At 39.9% G+C, this 23,576-nt stretch overlaps 1 protein-coding gene across 3 annotated transcripts in view; it reads left to right on the top strand.

Moving 5' to 3' along the window:
* Window positions 1-20,826, top strand: part of UBE2Q2 (ubiquitin conjugating enzyme E2 Q2) — a 58,673-nt gene extending 37,847 nt beyond the window's left edge. For all 3 annotated transcript variants that reach the window (XR_005381903.1, XM_038581090.1, XM_038581091.1), the window contains 4 exons: window positions 11,246-11,294; window positions 11,733-11,828; window positions 17,353-17,419; window positions 19,225-20,826. Coding sequence is in view for 2 of the 3 variants with exons in the window: in XM_038581090.1 (XP_038437018.1) it covers window positions 11,246-11,294; window positions 11,733-11,828; window positions 17,353-17,419; window positions 19,225-19,256 (244 nt within the window). In the remaining variant the exon portion in view is untranslated. The remainder of the gene's footprint in view (window positions 1-11,245; window positions 11,295-11,732; window positions 11,829-17,352; window positions 17,420-19,224) is intronic.
* The last annotated feature ends 2,750 nt before the right edge of the window (window positions 20,827-23,576 follow it).

Genomic DNA, 23,576 nt, shown 5'->3' with positions numbered 1-23,576 from the left:
GAGAAAGATTTGAGAATGATTCTCACAAGCCTGATACCTGGAATAATCACAGAAAATCTCATGGCCCTGTGGACCTGGCCATCTAATTCCTTGCAAAGGTGGTGGTTTCAGTTTGGTAGAATCAAATTGTCTTGCATTTTTATTGAAGCTTGTATTGCTTTTTTGTTATTAGAAGTCTTATGAAAGATGGCGAAAAGATCAGAATTGGTACCTAGGTTAGTTATTAAATGTTCTGCAGGTCCTTAAATTAGGAGCAATTAAACTAATTAGAGAATTGTGAAATTGTAAATTGACCAATTCAACCTTGTGAGGTAATCCATATTATGGTGTAAGATCTAAAAATCTTCAGTCCAAAAAATAAAAAAAAATAAATCTTCAGTCCTTACTTTGATCATTGCTATTGTTGACATAGTAATAATTTCATTTAGATAAAAAATATAGATGGCTATAAATGATTAAGGAAGAGATTTCAAAAAATTTTTGTCAATTCAGGATAAATGTATAAAAATATTCTTATCAGATCATTTTGAAATCTGATCTAACCTTGAATAGCATAGATTTTTCATATTTTGTCATGAGAAATCCTAAGAAATTTAAGTATTTCTGATCTTTAGTTTACCATCTAGTTGTGGAGACAAAGACATGAAGTTGAATAATACCAATTTCAGTTTAAAAATCTGTTACATAGTTTCTCTTCATTGCTGTCTTTTTCTTTTGGGTGTTATTAATCCCATTATACAAATGAATGATTTGAATAGTAAGTCAGCTTGTCAGCTTACCCAAATAAACCTTCTAGTAAAATGTTTTTTCATTACACCAAAAGCCAACAACTAAAAGGAGATTAAAAGTAAGAAAATTAAAAGTCAAAAAAATAAAAGGAGATTAAAAGCATTAAGTACTTCATTGATTTGCAAATGTGAAGTGTGGACTTGAGTTCTTTGAGGTTAAAGAAAAAGGGAGTTGCCTCCAGTATAGCGATCTGGGAAGACTGTGTCCCGCAGGTGGGATCTGGGGGTGGGGGTGAGGGGTGGGCATTGAAGTAAGAGTGAGTTTCGCTGGTGGAGGTTGAAGGAAAATTATCTACATAGGTGAAAAAGTAAATATAATCACATATCTAGGAAAGAATGTGATGTATTCATAGCACACCAGACCAGACGAGTTTGAACTAGACAGCAAGGTGGGTAGAACTCCTATGGAAGAGTTACATGAAAATGTGGTTTTTATAGGACTGTGGAGTGGTGCAGGGCTTTTTGTTTTTTTGTTTTCATTTTCTTTTTTCCTGGTAAGCAAACTATGACCTGAGGGTATTGAATTTCTCTCTCATTAGCTGGTTCAGGAACAGGAAAATACAGGAAAGAGAATGTTTTAGAAGGAAATATAACAATGGAAGAAGACAATGGTGTTCAGAAAGCCTAGAAGAATGCAAGGCTAGTTAAGAGCTGATGGCCCTGTCTTGGGGCATCTGAGTGGCTCATTCTGTTGATCATTGGACTCTGGAATTCAACTCAGGTCATGATCTCAGGGTCCTGTCAAGCCCCGTGTTGGGCTCTGCATTCTGCATGGAGGCTACTTCTTCTCTCCCTCTGCCCCTCCCCCTGCTTACACAGGCTCTTGCACTCATTCTCACTCTCTGGCTTGCTCTCTCTCCCTCACAAATAAATCCTAAAAATGAATGAATGGAATGAATGAATGAATGAGCAAGCAAGCAAGCAAGCTGATGGCCCTGTCTTAGAGTAAAGTGAAGACACCCTAATTTGGTACCGTGGAAGTGGAAAGATGAATGGAAGGTGAGCACTAATGTGAAGCAGAACCGCAGTGACTTGGTCTTCATAGTCCACTGTTACATGATGGGGAGGACTTACTGGCTGATGAGAGAAGAACTAAAAAAGGTGAAGGCCTGATGAAGGATTGATAAAACACAGAGCCTTGGAACCTCAGGCTCAGCCTAACACTTAAGCACTGAGTCTGATGAGATTATTGAGCTGTTTTTGTCCTATATATGTTTTATCCTCCATCTTCTAGCTATCATCCTCTTCCTCTGTTTCTTATCACAGCCAAACTATTTTTTTTAAGATGTTATTTATTTATTCATCAGAGACAGAGAGAGGCACAGACACAGGCAGAGGGAGAAGCAGGCTCCATGCAGGGAGCCTGATGTGGGACTTGATCCCGGTCTCCAGGATCAACACCTGAGTCAAAGGCAGACGCTCGACGGCTGAGCCACCCAGGCGTCCCCACAGCCAAACTATTTTTTAAATAACAGTTTCATTGCTTCGTTGTGATACAATTCACATATGCTAAAACTCAACCTTTGAAAGTGTACAGTTCAGTGGTTTTTGGTATATTCATAGAGTTGTGTAAACATCACCACTGTCTTATTTCAAAACATTTTCATTACTCCCTGAAAGAAATCCCGTACCCGGTAGCAGTCATTTCTCATTCCCACTGCAGCCCCCCACCCACTGCCAACCACTAATCTCCATTCTGTCTCTAAGGATTTTCCTGTTTGGCACCTTTCATATAAGTGGGACCATACAAAATGTAGCCTTCTATGGCTGGCTTCTTTCACTTAGCAAATGTTTTTAAAGTTCATCTACTGTAGCATATATTATTAATTCCACTTTATGGATGAATAATACTCCGTTGTATGGCTGTCCCACATTTTATCTATGGACATTTGTTGTCTCTGCCTTTGGCTACCATGAAGAATGCTTCTATGAACATTCACATGTTCTGATCTGCATGCATATTTTCATTTCTCCTTATATATACACCTATGTGGAATTACTAGATCCTCTGGTAACTGTTAAACTTTTTGATGAAACGCTGGACTCTTTTCCAAAGTGACCACCCCATTTGTACTCCCACAGCGACGTTTCTATAATCACACTCTTCACTTTCTGGTTACTCTTCAGCCTCTCTAGTCTGGCATCAGCGGTTAATATTCCCCCCACTGTTGCCAACAGGGACTTCCATGTTGGTAAACTCAGGGGGCCCTTTTCAGGCTTTATCATATTTGATGATCTGAGAAATCAGTATTGATTTCTCAGTAACATCGCAACATTTTTCTCTTGGCTGCTGGCTGTTTCCTCTTGGTCTCTTTAGCTGGTAGCTCCTTTTGTTCACCTAACTTCTCCATGTTGGAGTTCTTCAGAAATTGGTACTGGGTCTTCTTTCTTTTGTCTTTTCCTTCTATTCCTGTGGCTTTTTTTAAATTGAAATGTTTGAGATAATTGTACATTCACATACAGCTATAAGAAATAATAAAGATTCCTTGTACACTTTGCCAGTGTAACATTTCACAAAACCATAGTGTGATATTATGGTGAGACCCTGATACAATCCATAGACCTTAGATTTTCTGAGTTTTTCTTATATCTCATTTGTGTGTATGTTTGTATTAAGTTCTGTATAACTCGATCGCCTGTATAGGTTTGTGTATCCACCACCACAGTGAAGGATATTGAAGTTCGAAATACACAAGAATCTGTCTTGTCTTTTCAAACCACACTCACCTCCCTCGTATACGCCCACTTCTCTAACCCCTGGTGGCAACCACTAATCTGTCCTGCATTTTTAATATTTTGCCATTTCAAAAAACGTAGTTACATAAATGGAATCCTCTATTTTGGAATTGTAACTTCTAGGGATTAGTTGTATTTACTCACCCACTTCCCGGGAGATTCATCTACATATATGACTAGTTTGTTCGTTTTCATTGCTGAGAAGCATTCCATGGTTTAACCAGCCACCTGAAGGACTCCTGGGCTGATTCTAGGGTTTGGCTCCTGCAAAATGAAGCTGCTAGGAGTGCTTGTGTACACTGTTCTGCTTTCTCTAGGGTATGTGTCCAAGAGTGCTGTGGCTAGCTCATATTCTTCTTGTAGTATATTGAATTTTTAAAGAAATTGTCAAACTGTTTTCCATAGTGGCTTTACCGTTTTATAGTCTTACCAGGGATGTGTAAGTGATCTAGTTTCTCCACATCTTTGCCAGCATTTGGTTTCGCCACTTGTTTTTATTTTAGCTATTCTGATAGGTAGTGATACCTCATTATAGTTTTAATCTGCTTTTCCCTAAGGCATATTTCCTAATATTGAGTATCTTTCATATGTTTACTTGGCAACTTCATAGACTCTTTCGTGAAATATCTGTCCACATCTCTTGCCAATTTCTCAATTTTGGAAAAAATTTTTTAGTGTGGTCTACATAATAGTCCTTTGTTGTAATAGATGGTTTTTAATTTCTCCCAGTATGTACCTTCATTTTGTCTTCCTAACAAAATCTTTTGTAGAGCAAAGGTTTTTAGTTTATCTATTTAAATTGAGATGTAGTTGATGTATAATATCGTTGGTTTTGGATGTACAACCTAGTGATTTGCCAGTTTTAAGCATCAGAAAGTGCATACTGTGTCAGGGTGCCTGGGTGGCTCAGTTGGTTAAGCGTCTGACTTTGGCTCAGGTCGTGATCCTGGGTCCTGGGATCGAGTCCCGCTATTGGGCTCCCTGCTCTGTCGGGAGTCTGCTTCTCCCTCTGACCCTGCTTGTGCTGTCAAATAAATAAAATCTTAAAAGAAATAAAATGCATACTGTGATAACTGTAGTTACCATCTGTCACCATACAAAGTTATCACAATAGTATTAACCATATTCCCTATGCTGTACTTTCCATCCCTGTGACTTATTTTGTAACTGGAAGTTTGTACCTGTTAATCCTCTTCACCTATTCCCCCCACTCCCCTCACCACCTTCCCCCTACTTATTGGCCTGGCAACCATGAATCTGTTGTCTGTATTTTTTTGCTGTTTGTTCATTTGTTTTGTTTTTTAAGTTCCACATAGAAGCGAAATCGTGTGGTATTTGTCTTTCACTTTTCTTATTTCACTTAGCATAATACCCTAGGCCTGTCCTTATTAACAAATGGCAGGATCTCATTCCTTTTTAAAGCTGAATGCTATTCCACTGTGTGTGTGTGTGTGTGTGTGTGTGTGTGTACACACACACCCAGAAGTGGAATTACTAGATCATATGGTAATTCTCTTCTTAGTTTTTTGAGGAACCTCATACTATTTTCCACAGTGGCTACCAATTAACCTTCCCACCAACAGTGCATGAGGGTTCCCTTTCTCTACATCCTAGCCAACACTTGTTTCTTATCTTTTTGATACTAGTCATTCTGACTGGTGTGAGTGGATACATAATTGTGGTTTAGATTTGCATTTTCCTGATGACTAGTGTTGCGCTTCTTTTCATATGTCTGTTGACCATCTGTAGGCCTTCTTTGGAAAAATGGTCTAGTTAGGTTCTACACTGCTTTTTAAATTGGATTGTTAGAATTTTTGGTGTTGAGTTCTATGCATTCTTTATATATTTTGGATATTAACCCCTTAATGCATATATCATTTGTGAGTATCTTTTCCCATGCGGTGAGTTGCCTTTTTGTTTTATTGATGGTTTCCTTTGCTGTGCAAAAGCTTTTCAGTTTGGTGTAATCCCAATTGTTTACTTTTGCTTTTGTTTCCTTTGCCTGGGGGACATATCCAGGAAAATATTGTTAAGGATGGTTTATAAGAGTTTACTGCCTGTGTTTTCTTCTAGGAGTTTTATGGTTTCAGATCTTAAAATTAGGTCTTTAATCTATTTTGAGTTTATTTTTGTGTATGATGTAAGAGAATGGTTTCATTCTCTTGCATGTAGCTCCCTGTCCAGTTTTCCCAACACTATTGAATAAATGGTCGTTCTTCCCCATTGTGTTTTCTTGTCTTTGTCATAGATTAATTGACCATGTATGTGTGGGTTTATTTCTGGGCTCTCTGTTCTGTTCCATTAATCTACGTGTCTCTTCTTGTGCCAGTACCATAGTGTTTTGATTACTATAGCTTTGTAGTACAGTTTGAAACTTGGAATTGTAATACCATCAATACCAGAGCTTTTTTGCTCTTTCTTAAGATTGCTTTGGTTATTCAGTCTTTTGTGGTTCCATACAGATCTTAAGATTTTTTTTGTTCTAGTTCTCTGAAAAACACTGTTGGTATTTTGATGGGAATTACACCAATCCATAGATAGTTTTGGATAATATGGGCACTTAAACAATATTCTTCCGAGTCATGGGCATAGTATGTCTTGCCGTTTATTTATGTCACCTTTTATTTCTTTCATCAGTGTCTTAGAGTTTTTAGAGTACAGGTCTTTCACCTCCTTGGTTAAATTTATTCCTAGGTATAATTCTTTTTGATGAAATTGTAAATGGGATCATTCTCTTAATTTCTCTTTCTGCTATGTCATTACTAGTGTATGGAAACACAACAGATTTTTTTTTATTTTGTGTCTTGCAAAAAGTTTTTAGTTTTGATGAGTTTCAATTTATAGATGTTTTTCCTTTTATGGATAATGCTTTTGGTGTCAAATTTAAGAACTCTTTTCCTTGTCCTAGATCCTGAAGAAAGTCTCTTATTTTGTGTTTTCTCAGTTTTATAGTTTTACATTTTACAGATGAGTCTGTGCATCATTTTGAGTTAACTTTTGTATAAGGTATGAGATTTAAATCAGAGGGTTTTTCCTTAATGGTCCGATTGCTCTAGTGTTGTTTGTTGAAGAGGCTCCCATGGCTTTCAAAATATCTTCCGTGTCAGCGACTGCCAGGTTTTATAGCTAATGTTTTTGTCTTTTTTTTTTTTTTTTTGAGTTCAAAATTTGCCAACCTATAGCATATCACCCAGCGCTCATCCTGTGTTTTTGTCTTTTCTACTCCCAATATCGACCTGCCTTTTTGACATCTCTACTTGAATGTCTCTCTGTTTTTAAAAATATTTTATTTATTTATTTATTCATGAGAGGCATGGAGAGAGGCAGAGACACAGGCAGAGGGAGAAGCAGGCTCCATGCAGGGAGCCTGACGTGTGCCTTAATCCCAGAACTCCAGGATCACGCCCTGGGCCCAAAGCAGAGCTCAACCGCTGAGCCACCCGGGCGTGCCAACATGGATGTCTCTGCACGGGCATCTCCAACTCTATAGCATGGAAACTCGAACTCCTCTTCTTTCCAGGCTCTTTGCCCCATCTTCTCCATCTCCGTTATTGAATGTAGTTCTTCTTTATACCCTCCCTTCCCACCTCCAGTCCTCTAATTCTCCTCCTCAGAGAGGTCCCAGATCCAGTTACTTGTCTCTGTTTCTGTTGCTACCACCACCGTTTCTCACGTGGACCACTTCCGAGGCTTCCTGACTGGACTCCTGCTTGTGTTCCTTCTGTCGTGTAAGCTTTTAGCGTGATCTTTTATAAATTTGTGTTTGATTATGTTGTTCTCCTGCTTGAACTCATCCCTGTCTTTCCATTGCTCACAGGTTGGTGCTCTTCCCGTATTCTGTAAGCTGTCTGTGATCTTGCCCTTGGCTTCCCCTCTAACCCTCTTGGACGCTACTTGTCCTGTCAAAGCTGGTGCCCCACTCAATGTCTTTCAGTACCGGCATGTGTTTTCCCTCCTAACCTTTCTTAAGCATGCATTCCTCTGCCTGGAATGTTACTCCCGCCCACACTTCTACCTCCTACAAATCTCGGCTTGTACGTTACTCGTAGAGACACCGTTCCTGACCAGCACATTTTTAAAGAGTCCCCTGGTTATTCCTTCGAGAGCTCTGAGTCCCCTTTCCGTACTTTATTTGTTTAGCCCGTGATCTTAACTAGATGGTACACGTGAAGGACAGGGTCCTGTCGTTTTTCTTCAGTGTATCCTCTCCCTGGTCGGTGTGTAGTATATTTTTGTGCGGTAAATATTCATGAGTCAGTGAATTACAGTAAGTTAGCAAGATGTGGACAGCTTAGGGTAATACGTAATTCCAGGCTTGGTTTATATTTTTCTGAAATTGTGTTTTGGATTTTATTTATTTGAGAGAGAGAGAGAGAGAGAGAGAGAGAGAGAGAGAACACGAACATGCCCAAGTGGGGAGAGGGGCAGAGGGAGAGGCAGACTTGCCACTGAGTCCCAGGACCCTGGGATCATGACCTGAGCTGAAGTCAGACGCTCCCAGCCTCCCCCAGCCTCCCCTACCCAAGGCTTGTTTTTTTGTTTTGTTTTGTTTTTTTTTTTTCAAGGCTTGGTATTTTAATGAGCCATCAGTACTTGGCTATCTTTCTTGCTTAGTCCAGGTCAGAGTATAGTAACTTAAAAGAGAATCATAAAGATTATTTATTTTTTATCTCATTAATACATTGTGAGCAGCTATCCATAGGCAACTGAAAATACTTTATTGGTTAACATAATGTGAATTTTTATTTGTGCCCCATTCATCCATGAAGAGAATGTTTCTACTTCTAGATGACCGTGGGTTGTTTCTGTCTGTATTAAGGGAATGTGTTCTGAATAGTCTGGTTTTAAGTGCCAGCATTTTCATTTATTCCTATCTAAAGTCTCTGTTCTTACAACGTATAGTTTATTTCCTTACCTCAAGAATGGGGAGGGTCATGACTGTTTTATGTGGCCTGGGTAAGCCCTCCTTTTTTTTTTTCCCCAATGTGACTATTGTTTTTTTTTTTTTTTCAATGTGACTATTGTTAAGAATTTGACTATAATATAAAATTTTTATATTCCTCATCTCTCTTTTTTTTTTTTTTTTTAGCATCACTTAATCATGTTCTATGAACACTGATAAATGATTTCTGTTGTTTCCTCATCAATGCAATTTAAGTGATCATCCTAGCTTGTGGATGAGATTAACTGGCAAACATTCTTGCAAGAATTTCCTAGTATAACAAAAATTATACATTGCCTAAAGAGGCTAAGCTTTAGGATAGTGTTTGCTATGCAACTTTGGCAACTGAAGTTATTTATTTGTTTTGGTTGGGGATTTCTTTTTTGTTTTGGTTTTATTTTTATTATTATTATTTTTTTTTATTGGTGTTCAATTTGCCAACATATAGCATAACACTCAGTGCTCATCCCGCCAAGTGCCTCCCTCAGTGCCCATCACCCAGTCACCCCAACCCCCCTCCCACCTCCCTTTCCACTACCCCTTGTTCATTTCCCAGAGTTAGGTGTCTCTCATGTTTTGTCACCCTCGCTGATATTTTCATTCATTTTCTCTTTTCCCTTTATTCCCTTTCACTAATTTTTTATATTCCCCAAATGAATGAGACCGTATAATGTTTGTCCTTTTCCGATTGACTTATTTCACTCAGCATAATACCCTCCAGGTCCCTCCACATCGAAGCAAGTAGTGGGTATCTTGTTTTTCTTAAAGATAACTGTTTTTAAGTAATCTCCACACCCAGTGCCAGGCTCAAACTCCTAACCCCAAGATCGAGAGTCGCACATTTCACCAACTGAGCCAACCAGGCGCCCACAACTGAGGTTTTTTTAAAATTGAAACTATTACCATGCCCATATGTGGTATATTATCTTTAAGTGACCCTTAGATTATTATTATTTTTCCTTTTTTCTAATATTCTTGAATTGTCTCAATATTCAGCAGGAACTATTTGAAGGCAAAGAACAATAAGTATTTGGAGCATATATTGATAGAGTGAATACAACTCAATGTGGAAGTAGAATCAATCTCTCCTTTTATAGGTGTAAATGCTACTAATAGTATGTGTTAAGGAAAAGTTTGCTTTCCTCACTTTTATGTAGGTTCTAGAGCTGTTTCTTGTGTTTAGAGATCCAACAAACATTTGTGTAGTTAAGGCCTTGTAGAAAATTAGTTTCTTTTGGCCCGTGAATACAAAATCTTGCCTTCTTCCCACCTGAAAGACTCTCCATGCCCAGAATGAAGAGTGGGTGCTAAAAAGAAAGGTGGCAGGTAATTTGTAACTTGGGCTGGTCTACACAACTCTTTTTTCCTAAGATAATAGTCTGAGTCCCTGTCTGTATTTAGCATTTCTGAAGTGTAAAGATCAGTAATAGTGTTAACTCATTAACAGATGACTAGAGTTTGAGCAATTTATGGAGAAACCAAAATTCAAATGAAAGCATGGATCTTCTAATTCTGTTAAATCAACAAGTGCTTATTTAAAGCCACTTTATACAAGATACTCTTTGAGCCCATTGGGAGATTCAGATGATTGGAGATGTCTGTGTTTTAGAGATCTAGGAGAATATACAAACAAGTTTGTAAATCTTCTGATTCTCTACCCAAATTTAGTGTTTTGAAGTGTTTTTCTTTCCCTCCTATATTAACTGTGGAAGTTCCCAGAGTTTGGTGCAGTCAGGTTAGGGAGACACTAGCTTAAATTCTCCAGGATGTGGGACTTACTGAATAAATTCCATTACTGAATAATTTTACTATAACTAATAATGATAATGGTCTACAATAGAAGTTTTTAGATTCCTTACTTTTCTGTAATTTGGTTTAGTCAACACAAGGAGGCATTTGGGTAGCCAGAATGCAAAATCTGTATACTAGAATGGTCTTGGCAAGCTTTACTGGAGAAAGATACGGCATTTGGAAAAGTAGGGAGCCAAAAGAATGTCAGGCAAGGGAAAGACATGGGCAGAATTCCAGAGGACAAAAAAGTTTGTAATGGCCTTGGTGTTCAGACTTGTGGTCTTAGCTTATGTATTTTCAAGATTTATCAGTCTGTCTTCTATAATTATTCCCTTGATTTTATTTTAGGCATGATATTTAATATATTTTGAAGGTCAAAATAACATTAAAGGAGAAATGAAATTATTTTGTTTGAGGAAGGGTTAAAAGGTTGAATAATCTTGATCTAAATAACGATTTCCTAAGAGAAATCTGGGAGATTTCCAGAAGTTGTCTGGTTCAGAGAACAGTTCTCAGGATTGGAAAGAGAAATTGAGGAGTCCCAGAGAAGGGACTCTATGATGAGAACCACTTGATCCTCACAAAGAGATGGATGAAAACAATTTAAACCACAAAAATACCATGTCATGTTCATTATTACAGATGGGGCAAAACTGGTGTCATTGGCTAACATAACTGTTAGAGAAATTTTCAGATGAATGTAATACTCCCATTTCCTGGGATATTCAGGAGTAAGTTCCTAGTTTCTGATATCCTTAGATTAAGTATTCTGTCTCTAAGAACTATTTTTTTTTAATTAAGACAGTTATAAAGCAATGACATTAGAATTGTTTAACTATCCTTAGTCCTGGAACCCTAACCACTATTCTCATTTTTGGATGTTATCTTCTAACCTTGACTTGTATGTATTCCTAAGTGGTGGTACTTTAAATAAAAAGGAACGCTGACATTTAGAGAATTAAATATGATTTCCTTTTCTCTTTTTAAGGTATGTGTTGGGTGGTGGAGCACTATGTATGGAACTTCTCACAAAACAGGTGACTGGTTTTCTTGTGGTACTCCTGTTTTTCAATTTCGGTGGAGTGTTTTGATGATGTTAAATTAGATTCTGAGTGAAAAAGCTCTGATGTAATGCCACCAAAAAATTGTTTTGAAGAGTACCTACTTTTAATAATGAAATGCTATTTAAGGCAAACCAATAAAATGACATTGTACTTGGTGCTTAATCTATGCAAGGATAGGTGTTCTGAGAGCGATGTTTCTATAAGGTTATAATTTGCTCATGTTTGATACTTAGAACATAGATTTTGTTTTTGTTTTTGTTTTACAAGATTTTTAGAAAGTCCAACTTTACTTTTTTCTCTTGTATACAGACTTCTTAACATTGTCTTGCTGTTGTCAAGCTGCTACGTGCCATTTTAAGTTTTCCCAAGTGGGAATCAAGAGTACCACTGTGTTTTTTCTTCTTCCTGTAGGGCTGGAGCAGTGCCTACTCAATAGAATCAGTCATCATGCAGATCAATGCCACCTTAGTGAAAGGCAAAGCCAGAGTGCAGTTTGGAGCAAATAAGGTACCTTTATTAAGAAGATCACATAAATGATAATACATGTTTTCTGTTACCTTATGAGACATCTTCTTGTTCTTCTAGTCTTTGTTATTCTTACTATAGGTAAACATGTCTATAATTTGAAGTCTTGTATGTATATGCTAATGAGTTAAAAATTATATGTACTTTAAAGATTGCCGAAATTGAGATCATGTTATAATAGTTAATTCCCAGTGAGCATTTATATGCTAGGCTCTGATCTAAACTTTTTACTTGTAGGTACTATTTCAGTCCTTTTACTGACAGAAGAGTAGGTAATATTATCGTCCTCATTTTGTGGATGAGGAAACTGAAGCACATGGAGGTTAGATAACGCATGTAGGTAAGGTGGACAGGTGGCAGAATGAGGATTGGAACCAGACGGCCTAGTGTTAGTCTCTACTCTTACCCACAGAGTTCTGTTCTTTATTCACTATGTCAGAAACCTCTTTCCATGTCTAATTGTAGTTGTCTATAAACAGTTAAATGGACCAAGGATAATACTCTTAAGTTAGTATATTTTGCAGAAATATTTGTTGATGGAAATTATCCTGACCTAACATTTCAAAAATTTGGGTGTTCCTAAAGGTCTGTGTGAATTTTGTGTTAAATGCCTATCCAAATAGTTTGAAATCTAAATTATGTATTTATAACTATATTGCACATCAAAGCAGGAGTCCAGTAGACTCTTAATTAATTCACAAAGGAAGAAAAAATTGAAAAGGCTATTATAAAAATCATTTATTTGGGGTAGTCCTATATAGTCAGTCTTACTTGAGTTCTTTTAAGAGATGTTTCTTTACACTGGAACAAAATAAAAATAACATTTTTTTATAAAATCTACAAGTTAATTATTGAATGCTAATGAATTGCTTAACTACATTTAACTAGAAATAATATTACCATTTGGTATACTTCTGGTCTTTTAAATTTCTTCCTGGCATTTATTTTTTTTTTTATATAGAACTTGATGTGAAATTTCATCATGTTTTTTTTTAATTAGCATGTTTTTCTTGTTAAAATATATAAAAGGCTTAGAAAGAGGATTGTTTTTGAGTAATTGAGAGAACATTTTACCAGTAACTCACTGTGTAAACTTACCTCTTCTGGGTGTCTGTATCTTTACCTTAAAAACAATTGTCTGGATATTTTCAGTCTCTTCCAGTTTTAAAATTCTATAGTACCAATACTCTGTTCAGTGGCACAGTTCTCTTGGAATCACTCAATGTCAGTATTATTTTCAACCCTTATGTTTCCATGATTTATAGGTTTTATACAGAGTGCTAAGTTGGGCAACTAAGCACATTTGCATATTAAAGTATGTCTTACAAGGTGAATTTTTTTAATGAATTGTTATGATAAAACTTCACTCTTTCAGTTTTTTTCTTCTTATTAATAAATATCAGTTAAGAATATGGAAACTTTATATAATTAGGAGTTTTACCTTCAAGGATTTTAAACTACAGGAAGTAGTCTGAATGTTAACTTAAAAATACTGTCAAATCATGTGCTAAATGGTGTTAAAAAATAGGCTACCATTTGTGTGTGTGTGTGTGTGTGTGTGTGTGTGTGTGTGAGAGAGAGAGAGAGAGAGAGAGAGAGAGAGGGAGGGAGGGAGAGACAAGGATGTATTATGTAGATGTGTCTTTTTTTTTTTCTTTTTTCTTTTTTTTTTTTTTTTTTTTTTTTTTTTTTTTTTTTTTAAGCAGAGACCATCTCTGTAAAGATATTCAAGAAAGTATTATTTCTGAAAAGGGGGTATTGAAATATTGATGGGGTAAGTTAGAGATGGAAGAGAGACTTTAAATCATTTGTGCTCTTTGAATTTTTTTGACATATGACTATTACTTCAAAAATATTTTAAATATTTTTAATGATACTATTAGCTGTTGATTAAAAATAAATGAATGAATTTGTTTCCTGAAAATATTACTAAAATGATACACGTAAGTACTGGAGAAAAAAAAATGCCTCTCAGAACATACGAAATTTGGAGATAGGGTCAAATTGATGTTGCTCAGGATGTGCAGCTTTCTGCAGGCAAGAGTCATTGCACAGCCCTGCCATTAGCTTGCTCTCGTAGGCTCAGCCAGCAGGAGCTGAGAGTAAGCCATGGGGCAGAAGGATGTCGGCCAGGCTGGTTTTCTGGTCAGTTAACATGGGCTACAGGCTGTAACATTAACTCCAGGCTGTAGTAATGAGAAAGCCTTCTAAAGTAGAGTTCTTCTATTATGACTTGGCAAGAATTTGGGGTTTGGATAGGCAAGGTTCATTCACTGCATAGAAGGCATGATAGTTGGGGTAAATAAATAGTCAAATCCTAGAGCACAGCAACTGTTGGAGTAGCTCCTAAACTATTTCTACAATCAGGAAAGGCACCAATAAATCATTCCCTGTTGCCCATAGACTTGAAGAACAAATTAAGCTTGGTCAAATGGACAGTTGTAGAACTCTGTAGCCAATAGTTAGGTACTACATCTTTCCCAAGCATTATTGGGATATGGGGGAAAATAATAAATTCGTAAATTAATTTTTTTATGATTTTATTATTCATGAGAGACACAGAGAGAAAGAGGGGCAGAGACACAGGCAGAGGGAGAAGCAGGCTTCATTCAGAGAGCCTGATGTGGGACTCAATCCCGGGACTCCAGGACCATAGCCTGGGCCGAAGGCAGGCACTAAACTGCCGGCCATCCAGGGATCCCCCATAAATTAATACTTAAAAAACAAGCCCATAGCAGTTAAGGTTAGAAGTCAGTAATGAAAAGATTAATGAAAATCCATATGAATTTGTAAATTAAACACCATTCTAAATCATGCAGCACCGAGGTGGCTCAGTGGTTGAGCGCCTGCCTTCCCGGGGTCCCAGGGTCCTGGGACCTATGTTTCTGCCTCTTTCTGTGTCTCTCATAAATAAATAAATCTTAAAATAAATAAATCATGGTTAAAGAATCTTATGAATATTTAAAAATACTTAGAACTGAACCATAATAGAAATACTAAAGTTCTCCCTCTGTCCCTCTTTCCTTCTCTATCCCTTTATCTATCCTTCCTCCCTCTCTCTCTCTCTCTCTTTCAAACATTCATGAAACTAATCCTGTTCAGTGAAGAAAACTTCAAATTTTCGAAGTGGGAAAAGGATAGATGTCATCCTCTGATCCTCATTAAATTAAAAACTTTAACAAGAAAACAAATGTTCCTTTTGTGGAATTATGAAATTCAGACAGCCCTTAATAGGGGCTTTGAAATGAAAACTGCAGGATAGCTAGAGAACAGCAATAATGAAATTACTGCGTGCTAGGAAGTCAAGGAGAGCTCGGACTGAATACTCCTTGCCCTAAAATCCTTGTATCATTAAAAAAAAAATAAAAAATAAATGAGCCAAGCTTCTAACTCAGTGTTAGAAAAGACAATCAGGTAAGCTGAAAGCAGAAGGAAGGAGTTAACAATGATATGTGCAGAGGTCAGTGGAGCAGAAAACAGAAAGGGCCAACTCCCTGGTACCAGAAGCCTCCACAGTGACCTTCTCTAAATTGGACGAAGATCCTGATGTTGACAACTGGGAATGGGCAAGGCTGATGTTCTTTCTTTCTCCTCTTGTAGATGGGCAGTAGGGATAGGAAGCGACTGCTGCTCCATCATTTGCAAGTTCCCATCTATGTGTATTTTTCCTGTATAATGTTTCTCTTGTACCTTTGTCCCTTGGTGAACAGGCTGACTGAATAACACTACTTTTCATTAACTTACAGATAACATTAGGGCACATTTTCTTTGTTTTACAGATGCGGTATGGGAGGGTTTTACTGTTTTTAAAGAGGTCTTAGATGGGGATCCCTGGGTGGCTCAGTGGCTTAGTTCCTGCCCTTGGGAGCCCAGGGCGTGATCCTGGAGTCCCGGGTTGGAGTCCCACATCGGGCTCCCTGCATGGAGGCTGCTTCTCCCTCTGCCTGCCCCCCATCTGTGTCTCTATGAATAAATATATAAAATCTTAAAAAAAAAAAAAAAAAAGTCTTAGAAAGTGAAAAAGGCTACACTGTAGAAAAAGAAAGACCTAAAACATCTATTTGCAGAAATAGAAATAAATAGCTTGTGAACATTTGGAGACACACTCAGCCTCACTCAGTAATGGAAATGCAAATCAAATCCCCCCCCCCTTCCTTCCACCTCTGATATTACAAATAACAAAGGTTTGTAAGAGGGCTCTGGTGAGATGGTATAGAGGCATTCCCACCATTCCCACACGTGGAGCCCATTTATACACTCTTACTTAAGGACAGCTATTTTAGCAACACCTCAAGATTACAAAGGCCTATATATCTTTTGACCCAGCAGTTCTGCTCAAGGACTTTTCCCCAGGACTTTGGAAATATTTGTTCAGGGTTACTCACTATAACACTGTGACAACAAAATACTGAAAACAACCTAAATGTCCACCAATTGGAGATTAATAAGATATTTGACTCTCCATGTAACAGAATAAAAACAGGAGGATTTAATAAAACAGGAGGATTAAGCTTTTTGCACACTGATAGGGAACCAGGTCCAAGATTCAGGGGAGATAAGGGAGTAGAATGGTGTCTGCAGCATACTACCTACCATTTCTTGGGAGGAAAAGCAGGGGATGGTGGGTACTAACAATAAGCTATACATGGCTTTTCTTATATAATCTTAAGGAGATACAAGAAAGTAACGGTAATTAACTTGAGTAGGAAAAAGGAGGGTGGATGAGAGGAAGAACCGGATGGTTGCGGGACAGGTAGGAAGGAGAATTTTCACCTAGAATGTTTTATACTTTTTAATTCTTGTGCTGTGTGAATTTATTATTAAGTTCTATGATATAACGGGTGTGTACCACTATGAAGAATGCTCATGATATATTGTAGGTTAAAATGTTGCTCAGTTGTACTGATAGAAACAAAATCAATCCTAAATTTGGCCCTTTAAAAGAGGATCTAAAGAGGCTACCAAAACAGGAGTCCTTTAGTAATGCCTTGGTGCCACTTATGATATTTTTTTAGATTTTTAACTTAAGGTGTCATTGATACACGTAGTCCTCAAAGCTTAGTGTTACCTTATCTAACGGTCATATTTCAGGCTTTTTGTGTGTGTGTGGTGGCTTTATTGGGGGGTGGGGGGAGGGACGTGGCAGTTATGAGGAAGAGAGATGGGAGTTTTACTCATGTCCAAATAGCATTCTTTGACTTGACTCACCAGTGGAGAGGGGCACTAGAACTATAAAGCCTTATACTTGTCCAGTAAAAGGATTTGTAAAAGTGAACTGTGGAGCTTAAATAGATTTTTATTGTAGTACAACTTTGGTTTTGTTACTCTAAAGTGGTAGAGAATAATGAAATTGAGAAATGAGGGTTTGAAGTGAAAGTTATTTTTGAAATGGAAATATTTCGTTTCCTGTGTTCTTTTAAGCATAGTAGTAATACATCCAATAAATTATTTGTAATGATCTTCATCTACTTACAGTTTTTATTTAAAATGTGTAATTCTCTTTCAGAATCAATATAATCTAGCAAGAGCCCAACAATCCTATAATTCCATTGTACAGATACATGAGAAAAATGGTACGTTTAATTCAATAAGTATTTATTACCATTTATGAAGTTTTCTATGAGGTACTTCCTACTGATAACTTTTCCTGTTTTTGTTTTTGCCTTAAGTTCTTAAAGTACTGTTACCACAATGAAAAAATTTAACTTTTGAGGATGCACACACTGCTTCATTAAAAAAATCTTTGTATCCTAAATACTTGGCCTGAGAACCTGAGTCAGTCAAGATTTTTTAGTAGATTAATGAACAAATCACTTTACTTGCTTGAAATGTCTGGTATTTGGATAGGAATTGGGTTCAAGGCAATTGTGCAGGTGGAGTTCTTGTTCTTGATACTGAGTAAATGCAATCAGGATCCTGAACCAGCTGTTTCTGAAACATCTTCAGACTACCTAGTGCTTTTTGACAGTCATACACATTTATCTATTCAAGTAAAAACAGACATATAGACATAGAAGAGTATTTGAGTTGGAAATTTAAAAAACTTAAAATATCTTTCATGAAGTTTATTATACCTTAAATTTTGCTGGTATTCACAATGCATGTTTTGAGTTTTTGTCTCTAACAGGTAGATTTGGAATTAGAAGACTGATTTTTCAAGTATCATTTGTGTTACTCACTAGCTGTGTGTCTCTGAGCAAGTCCCATTTCCTCATCTCTAAAAAGGTGCTATCTGTCTTGCCAGACTTGTGAGGAAAAAGAATAGTGTATACGCATGGCACTTTGTAACTAAGTGCTGATAACAAGATATTCATTATAGCCATGGTAGTGAAACTGATGCTTTGTTGTGCAGAGCAAGTTAATAGGAAGTTTTCTTTAAGGAGAGTATTTACAGCAAAATGTTCTTTACTAGAAATGTGGTAGCTTGTGACTTAATACTTGTGCTTTGTGCACACTTTTATTTTAATTTCAAAGCAAATTCACCACTTTTTTCAGTGACTATTTCTGAAAGTAATATTTGAAACAGTTCAAGTTTCTAAAGGAAATGATAAAACTTGAGGGCAAGGCTGGGTTTTCATAATAATTCATAGCACGCTAAATTAAATCCACAGGTACTTGTATATGACTTCATAACCATGTGGATGCTCTACATATCTTGGTATATTCATACTGTTCCAATGGCCATTTCGTGCGAAGCAATACTTAGTTTCGTTAGCCTTTCTATAGAGAGCTTAGATTTTTGTTGTCTGGGAAACAGTCACATTTTTTCTTTTACTTATTTTTTGTTGAAGCAAACATTGTAGTCATCATTCCAAAATGTTTATGTAAATGTATTTTAGAAAGTGGGTGTGTATAAGCTTAGCTTTGGTAAAAGAGCATTTGATTCAGAATCAGGAAAGGTTCCAGGTTGGTTTGTGCTGCCAACTCTGATCCTAGGCATAGTCACTGCACTTGCTGAGATGACTTCCTCACTGGTGAAATGGTATCGTTGTATTAATGACAGTCCAGGTTCTTATTATTTTAAAATGCCAGCATTTTGTTTGGGGGATAGTTATTTTCAGTTAGGTTTACTTTTATGCAGTTGAAATGGAAGAGCAAACCTAGCTTGTAGTCCGTTGTTCCATGCTATCACCTTTAGCTAGATATTCAATTAGTGTAGAAATTTTATGTTGAAAACTCAAGTACAATTTATTCATGGAAAATAACTTTGTTGTGCACATATCAAAATGCTATGTTATCAACCCGAATGTAAGTTTAATTTTTACAATAGGTTTAAACAAGAAAAATATGAGTAGAGGAAGTAGCCAAACTTAAACGAAATGCCATTACTCTTACTGACTCAAGAAGGTCTTTTAACATTTTTTCCATTGTGTTTCAGGCTGGTATACCCCTCCAAAGGAAGATGGCTAAATATGTTGACTGTCGTACCTTTGAACCAATGTTGCTTTAAAGAAAATCTTTCCAACATCCAGACACAAGCTTTGAGTGCCCTTATAACAGCAGTACCGAAGACATTAGCTAATAGATATTTTAGTGGATAATCTGTTGACTGACATCCAGTATGAGTTACAGCCTTTTCATTTTGCTCATTTTAGGTATCTTGGACTGAGTAGTGGGGCATTTACTCATACTGGCCACTCATCTCTTTTTCATGAAAAATCTGTTAAGCAGACAAGTCAGCATCAGGTTATAGAAGTTGCGACTATAGGGTAACTTTCCCATATTGAGCTCATGTGTTATAAGGACTTGCAATATACTGTTCCATTTAGAGCCAATAAAAGTTTGATATTTTAATATTGGTTTAGAAAATTTAAGGTCTTCTAAATCACACTAGCTTTTTCAAATAAAAACCATTTTTTGATATTGCCAAAATAATGACAGGAAACCTCCTCATTAAACTGTTAAACTTTTTTATGGCTAGGTGAAAATATGAATTGTTTCCCAAAAATATGCTGAGTTGTATTGTACCTTTTAGGCAAAGCAAAGCAAGGCTGTGTAAATTAAAGCTTTGTGAGTAGTACTTTCCACTGGGGCATCAGTCTTGCTGGGCTGAATCCGCTTCTTTGTTGGTTCAGTATTTCTTATGAAGAACTGCAGTATAGAGCTTGAAGTTATTTAAAATACTAAATCATTTTACTTTGTGTTTCCATTTTATTAACGGGATGTTGCAATCCTTTTTAAACTAATAAACTTGTAAAGTGATTGGCACAAAGAGAATCCTTGAGCAAAAAGTTGCACAGCGAAGCACAAAAAGATATCTAATTTGGAGACTCTTAAAATTTTTGCTATAGTCATAACGATGGCTTTTACATTGAAAGACTAATAGGAATCCTGCCATGTTCATTCTTTTATAAAACGTGACTCAAATCAGCGTACCTCCATTTTATTGCCTTACTTGAATCAGTCTGGTTTAGGTTGGTGATAGATTTTTTTTTTTTATCTACCCAAGTTTGACTTAAAAGCAAATTCTAGTTATTAAGCACTTTTAAAATGAAATCCAGAAGCACATTTTTCTGCACAAACATGTTACAAAATTCAAAAATGTTTCTTACACATTTGCTCTAAGTTTCGATTCTTAACTTTGTAGACCACATCAGAGAAACTTGGCACTTCTGCGTTACTGTGTGTGTGTGACTTGTTTTTGCTCTATTTTGGTTAAGAGAGAACAGTAGAAAAATATTTTCTGGCATTTTTGTGTACTTGGGTTACATTTGTATAAAGTTCTGATCGCCAGTTGCTGAGATAATAAGTAACCAGCCAGGATTCTTTAAAAGCATTAAAGTTCCTTAAACCTAAGGCTAAATCTTGAATACATTATTGAATTCTTTAATATCCTGATGGCTAGCAGATCGACAGCTGCACACTTGGCATGCTTTGTTTTTTGGGGGTTTTATTTTTCATTGCAGATTTATTTGGCAATGTACAGTAAATTTTGTAAACTTGCATCAAGTTTATGAATAAAAAACCATTTAAAAAATAACTTTGTTACTTTTCCCTTGTAAGAGATAATAGAGCTTACAAACACCTGAAGCCAAGAGTGAGGGTTTTTTTTTGAAGTAGGATTTATATATGGTGGGATGGGGTGAGGAAGAGGGTTGAGAGGAACAGAGGCAGATTGATTTAACAAGAGGAACCTAGGGAACCCAGAAATGGTGTACATGGACTTGGTTATACTCCGGTTTTCCTCAACCTTCTCCCTCTCCCGCTCTTTCCTTAATATAAATCCAAGTACTGCTTTCTCCATAGCCATCCCTAGTCCCCCCCTCCCCCGTTAACAAGAGTCTGCCCCCTCCGTGGTATTCCCGTGGCCTCTTTACAGACAGCTATCAAGTCTTCTCCCAGAAAAACTTTGGTCGGAAAACTCAGGCCTGGGACATCCGGGCTCTGCTACGCTGCTTTGAGATTTTTCTGTGTTGGCTTTATCTTTGGATTCAATGTTATGTCTGGGTGCTGTATCCGCGTTCCTCTGCGCAGAGGCAGATGATGGTCTGGTCTTTTAGAAGCTGCCGCCACCCACCCATCCACCCACCCCGCGTACTGCTCTTCACTGTTCCTTGGCTGGAACTGGGGCTTGTGCCCACCTCTCAACTGATGGCTGAATTCATACTTTGTGCCAGCGCTAGTCAGTGTACGATCTGGGGAACTCTGGAGACCCCAGGGACCCTCCCAGGAGGTTAGGGTCAAGTTATTTTCCTAAAACATTTGCCATTTTCTTACAAGCGTACAGTGGGCTTTTCCAGAGCCCGCCCAATGTGACGGCGCAACAGATGGCATTCAGAAGCAGGTCCAGCTGGCTTCCATTAAGCCAGAAATTAGAGGTTTGCCAACTAAAGCGACCCCACAACTGTTCACTATTGGATGAGGGAGGGCATAGTTATTTTTTCACAAATATTCTGTTAGTCTTTGTTCATCTGGACTTACTATTTTATGTGAATCAATATTGAAGTGTTAATCTTTAATATGGCCAATAGTAGATCCAACCCACACAAGCTCCGTGGGGTTGTCATTATTAACGTGTGAAGAGTCCTGAGGCCACATGCTTGGGACCCGCTGCGTTAGGTGAATCGAGTTCACCCTCAGGAGACGGGGCTGGAGGCCGGCCCCGTTGGAGGGCGCAGCAGGGGTAAGGGACGTCGGCGGGGATGCAGCCGCGCCTCCCTCGGAATCCCAGGGAAGGCAGGAGTCGCGCGGAGGGCGTGCCCACACCCGACGGACACGCGGGGGGAGATGCTCAGCGTCACGGACCACAGGCGCGTGCAGGGGAGCGGCCACCTGACCCGGCGAGGGGCTTAAACGCCAGAAAAGACACGTGCCTTGGTGAGGAGGCAGAGAAGGGCGAGTGCGCCGCCGGCGGGGCGACCCGAGGGTGCCTGGGAAGGGGGGGCGGGGACGGCCCACGGGCGCCTCGGGGGGGTGGGGGGGGCGGGGACGGCCCGCGGGCGCCTCAGGGGGGGGGCGGGACCGGCCCGAGGGCGCCTCAGAGGGGGGGCGCGGGACCGGCCCGCGGGCACCTAGGGGGGGGCGGGACCGGCCCGAGGGCGCCTCAGAGGGGGGCGGGGACGGCCCGAGGGCGCCTCAGAGGTGGGGGGCGGGGACGGCCCGCGGGCGCCTCGGGGGGGGGGGGCGGGAACGGCCCGAGGGCGCCTCAGAGGGGGGGGCGGGAACGGCCCGAGGGCGCCTCAGGGGGGGGGGCGGGAACGGCCCGAGGGCGCCTCGGGGGGCGGGAACGGCCCGAGGACGCCTCAGAGGGGCGGGCGGGACCGGCCCATGGGCGCCTCAGAGGGGGGGCGGGACCGGCCCGAGGGCGCCTCAGAGGGGTGGGCGGGAACGGCCCGAGGGCGCCTCAGAGGGGTGGGCGGGAACGGCCCGAGGGCGCCTGGGGGGGGCGGGAACGGCCCGAGGGCGCCTCAGAGAAGGGGCCGCGAGAACGGCCCGAGGGCTCCTCAAAGGGGGGGGACGGCAACGGCCCGCGGGCGCCTCAGAGCCCGGGCCTAGCCATGGCCCCCTCAGCGGCGATTCCCCGCTGTTTACAGAGGGCGGCACCCGCCCGGCACAGCGCGCCTTCACAACCGCCCACTCGAAGTGCGTAGAGACGCGGGTTTATCGATTCGGGCCAGAAAAGAGGCCTCGCGGTGCGCAGGGACGCGGATGGGCCCGGCGGGCCGAGTGCCGAGCGACGGGAGTCCGGCAGGCACAGGCGTGGACGCACCTTGGGATCTACGCAGAAGGAACAGATTCTGAGCACTTGGACGCGGGGACCAGTGGTTGGCGGGGGGCGGGGGCGGGGCCGGGGCGCTCTTCCCCGCTACCCGAGCCCGAGTCTACACCCGAAACCCCTGAGCGCTTAGACGTCGGGGCCGCGGCTCCGGCCCGAGTCGGGGGAGCCCAGGCGCGCCCGCGTCCCCCGCCCCCGCGCGCTCCCCCCAACTGCACAGTCTGAAGAAAGCATTTACGTGGGGCGGCCCGGGTGGCCCCGCGGTCTAGCGCCGCCTCCAGCCCGGGGCGTGACCCCGGGGTCGCAGGATCGAGTCCACGTCGGGCTCCCTGCATGGGGCCTGCTGCTCCCTCTGCCTCTCTGTCTCATGAATAAGTAAAATCTTAAAAAAAAAAATTTACGCCAAAGCTTCCCGCAGCGCCCGCACACGCGGAGCCCGTCGCTACCGGAGCGGGTCAAGGCTGGGCTCGCGCTGACACACGCCCGCCCCCAGACGCGCCGGAAGCGCCTGCCGC

The sequence above is a fragment of the Canis lupus genome, chromosome 30, assembly GCF_011100685.1.
Source record: "Canis lupus familiaris isolate Mischka breed German Shepherd chromosome 30, alternate assembly UU_Cfam_GSD_1.0, whole genome shotgun sequence".
In the NCBI taxonomy this organism is placed as follows: Eukaryota; Metazoa; Chordata; class Mammalia; order Carnivora; family Canidae; genus Canis; species Canis lupus.
Note: the sequence above shows the minus strand (reverse complement) of the source record. Positions and strands in the feature narration are given on the sequence as shown.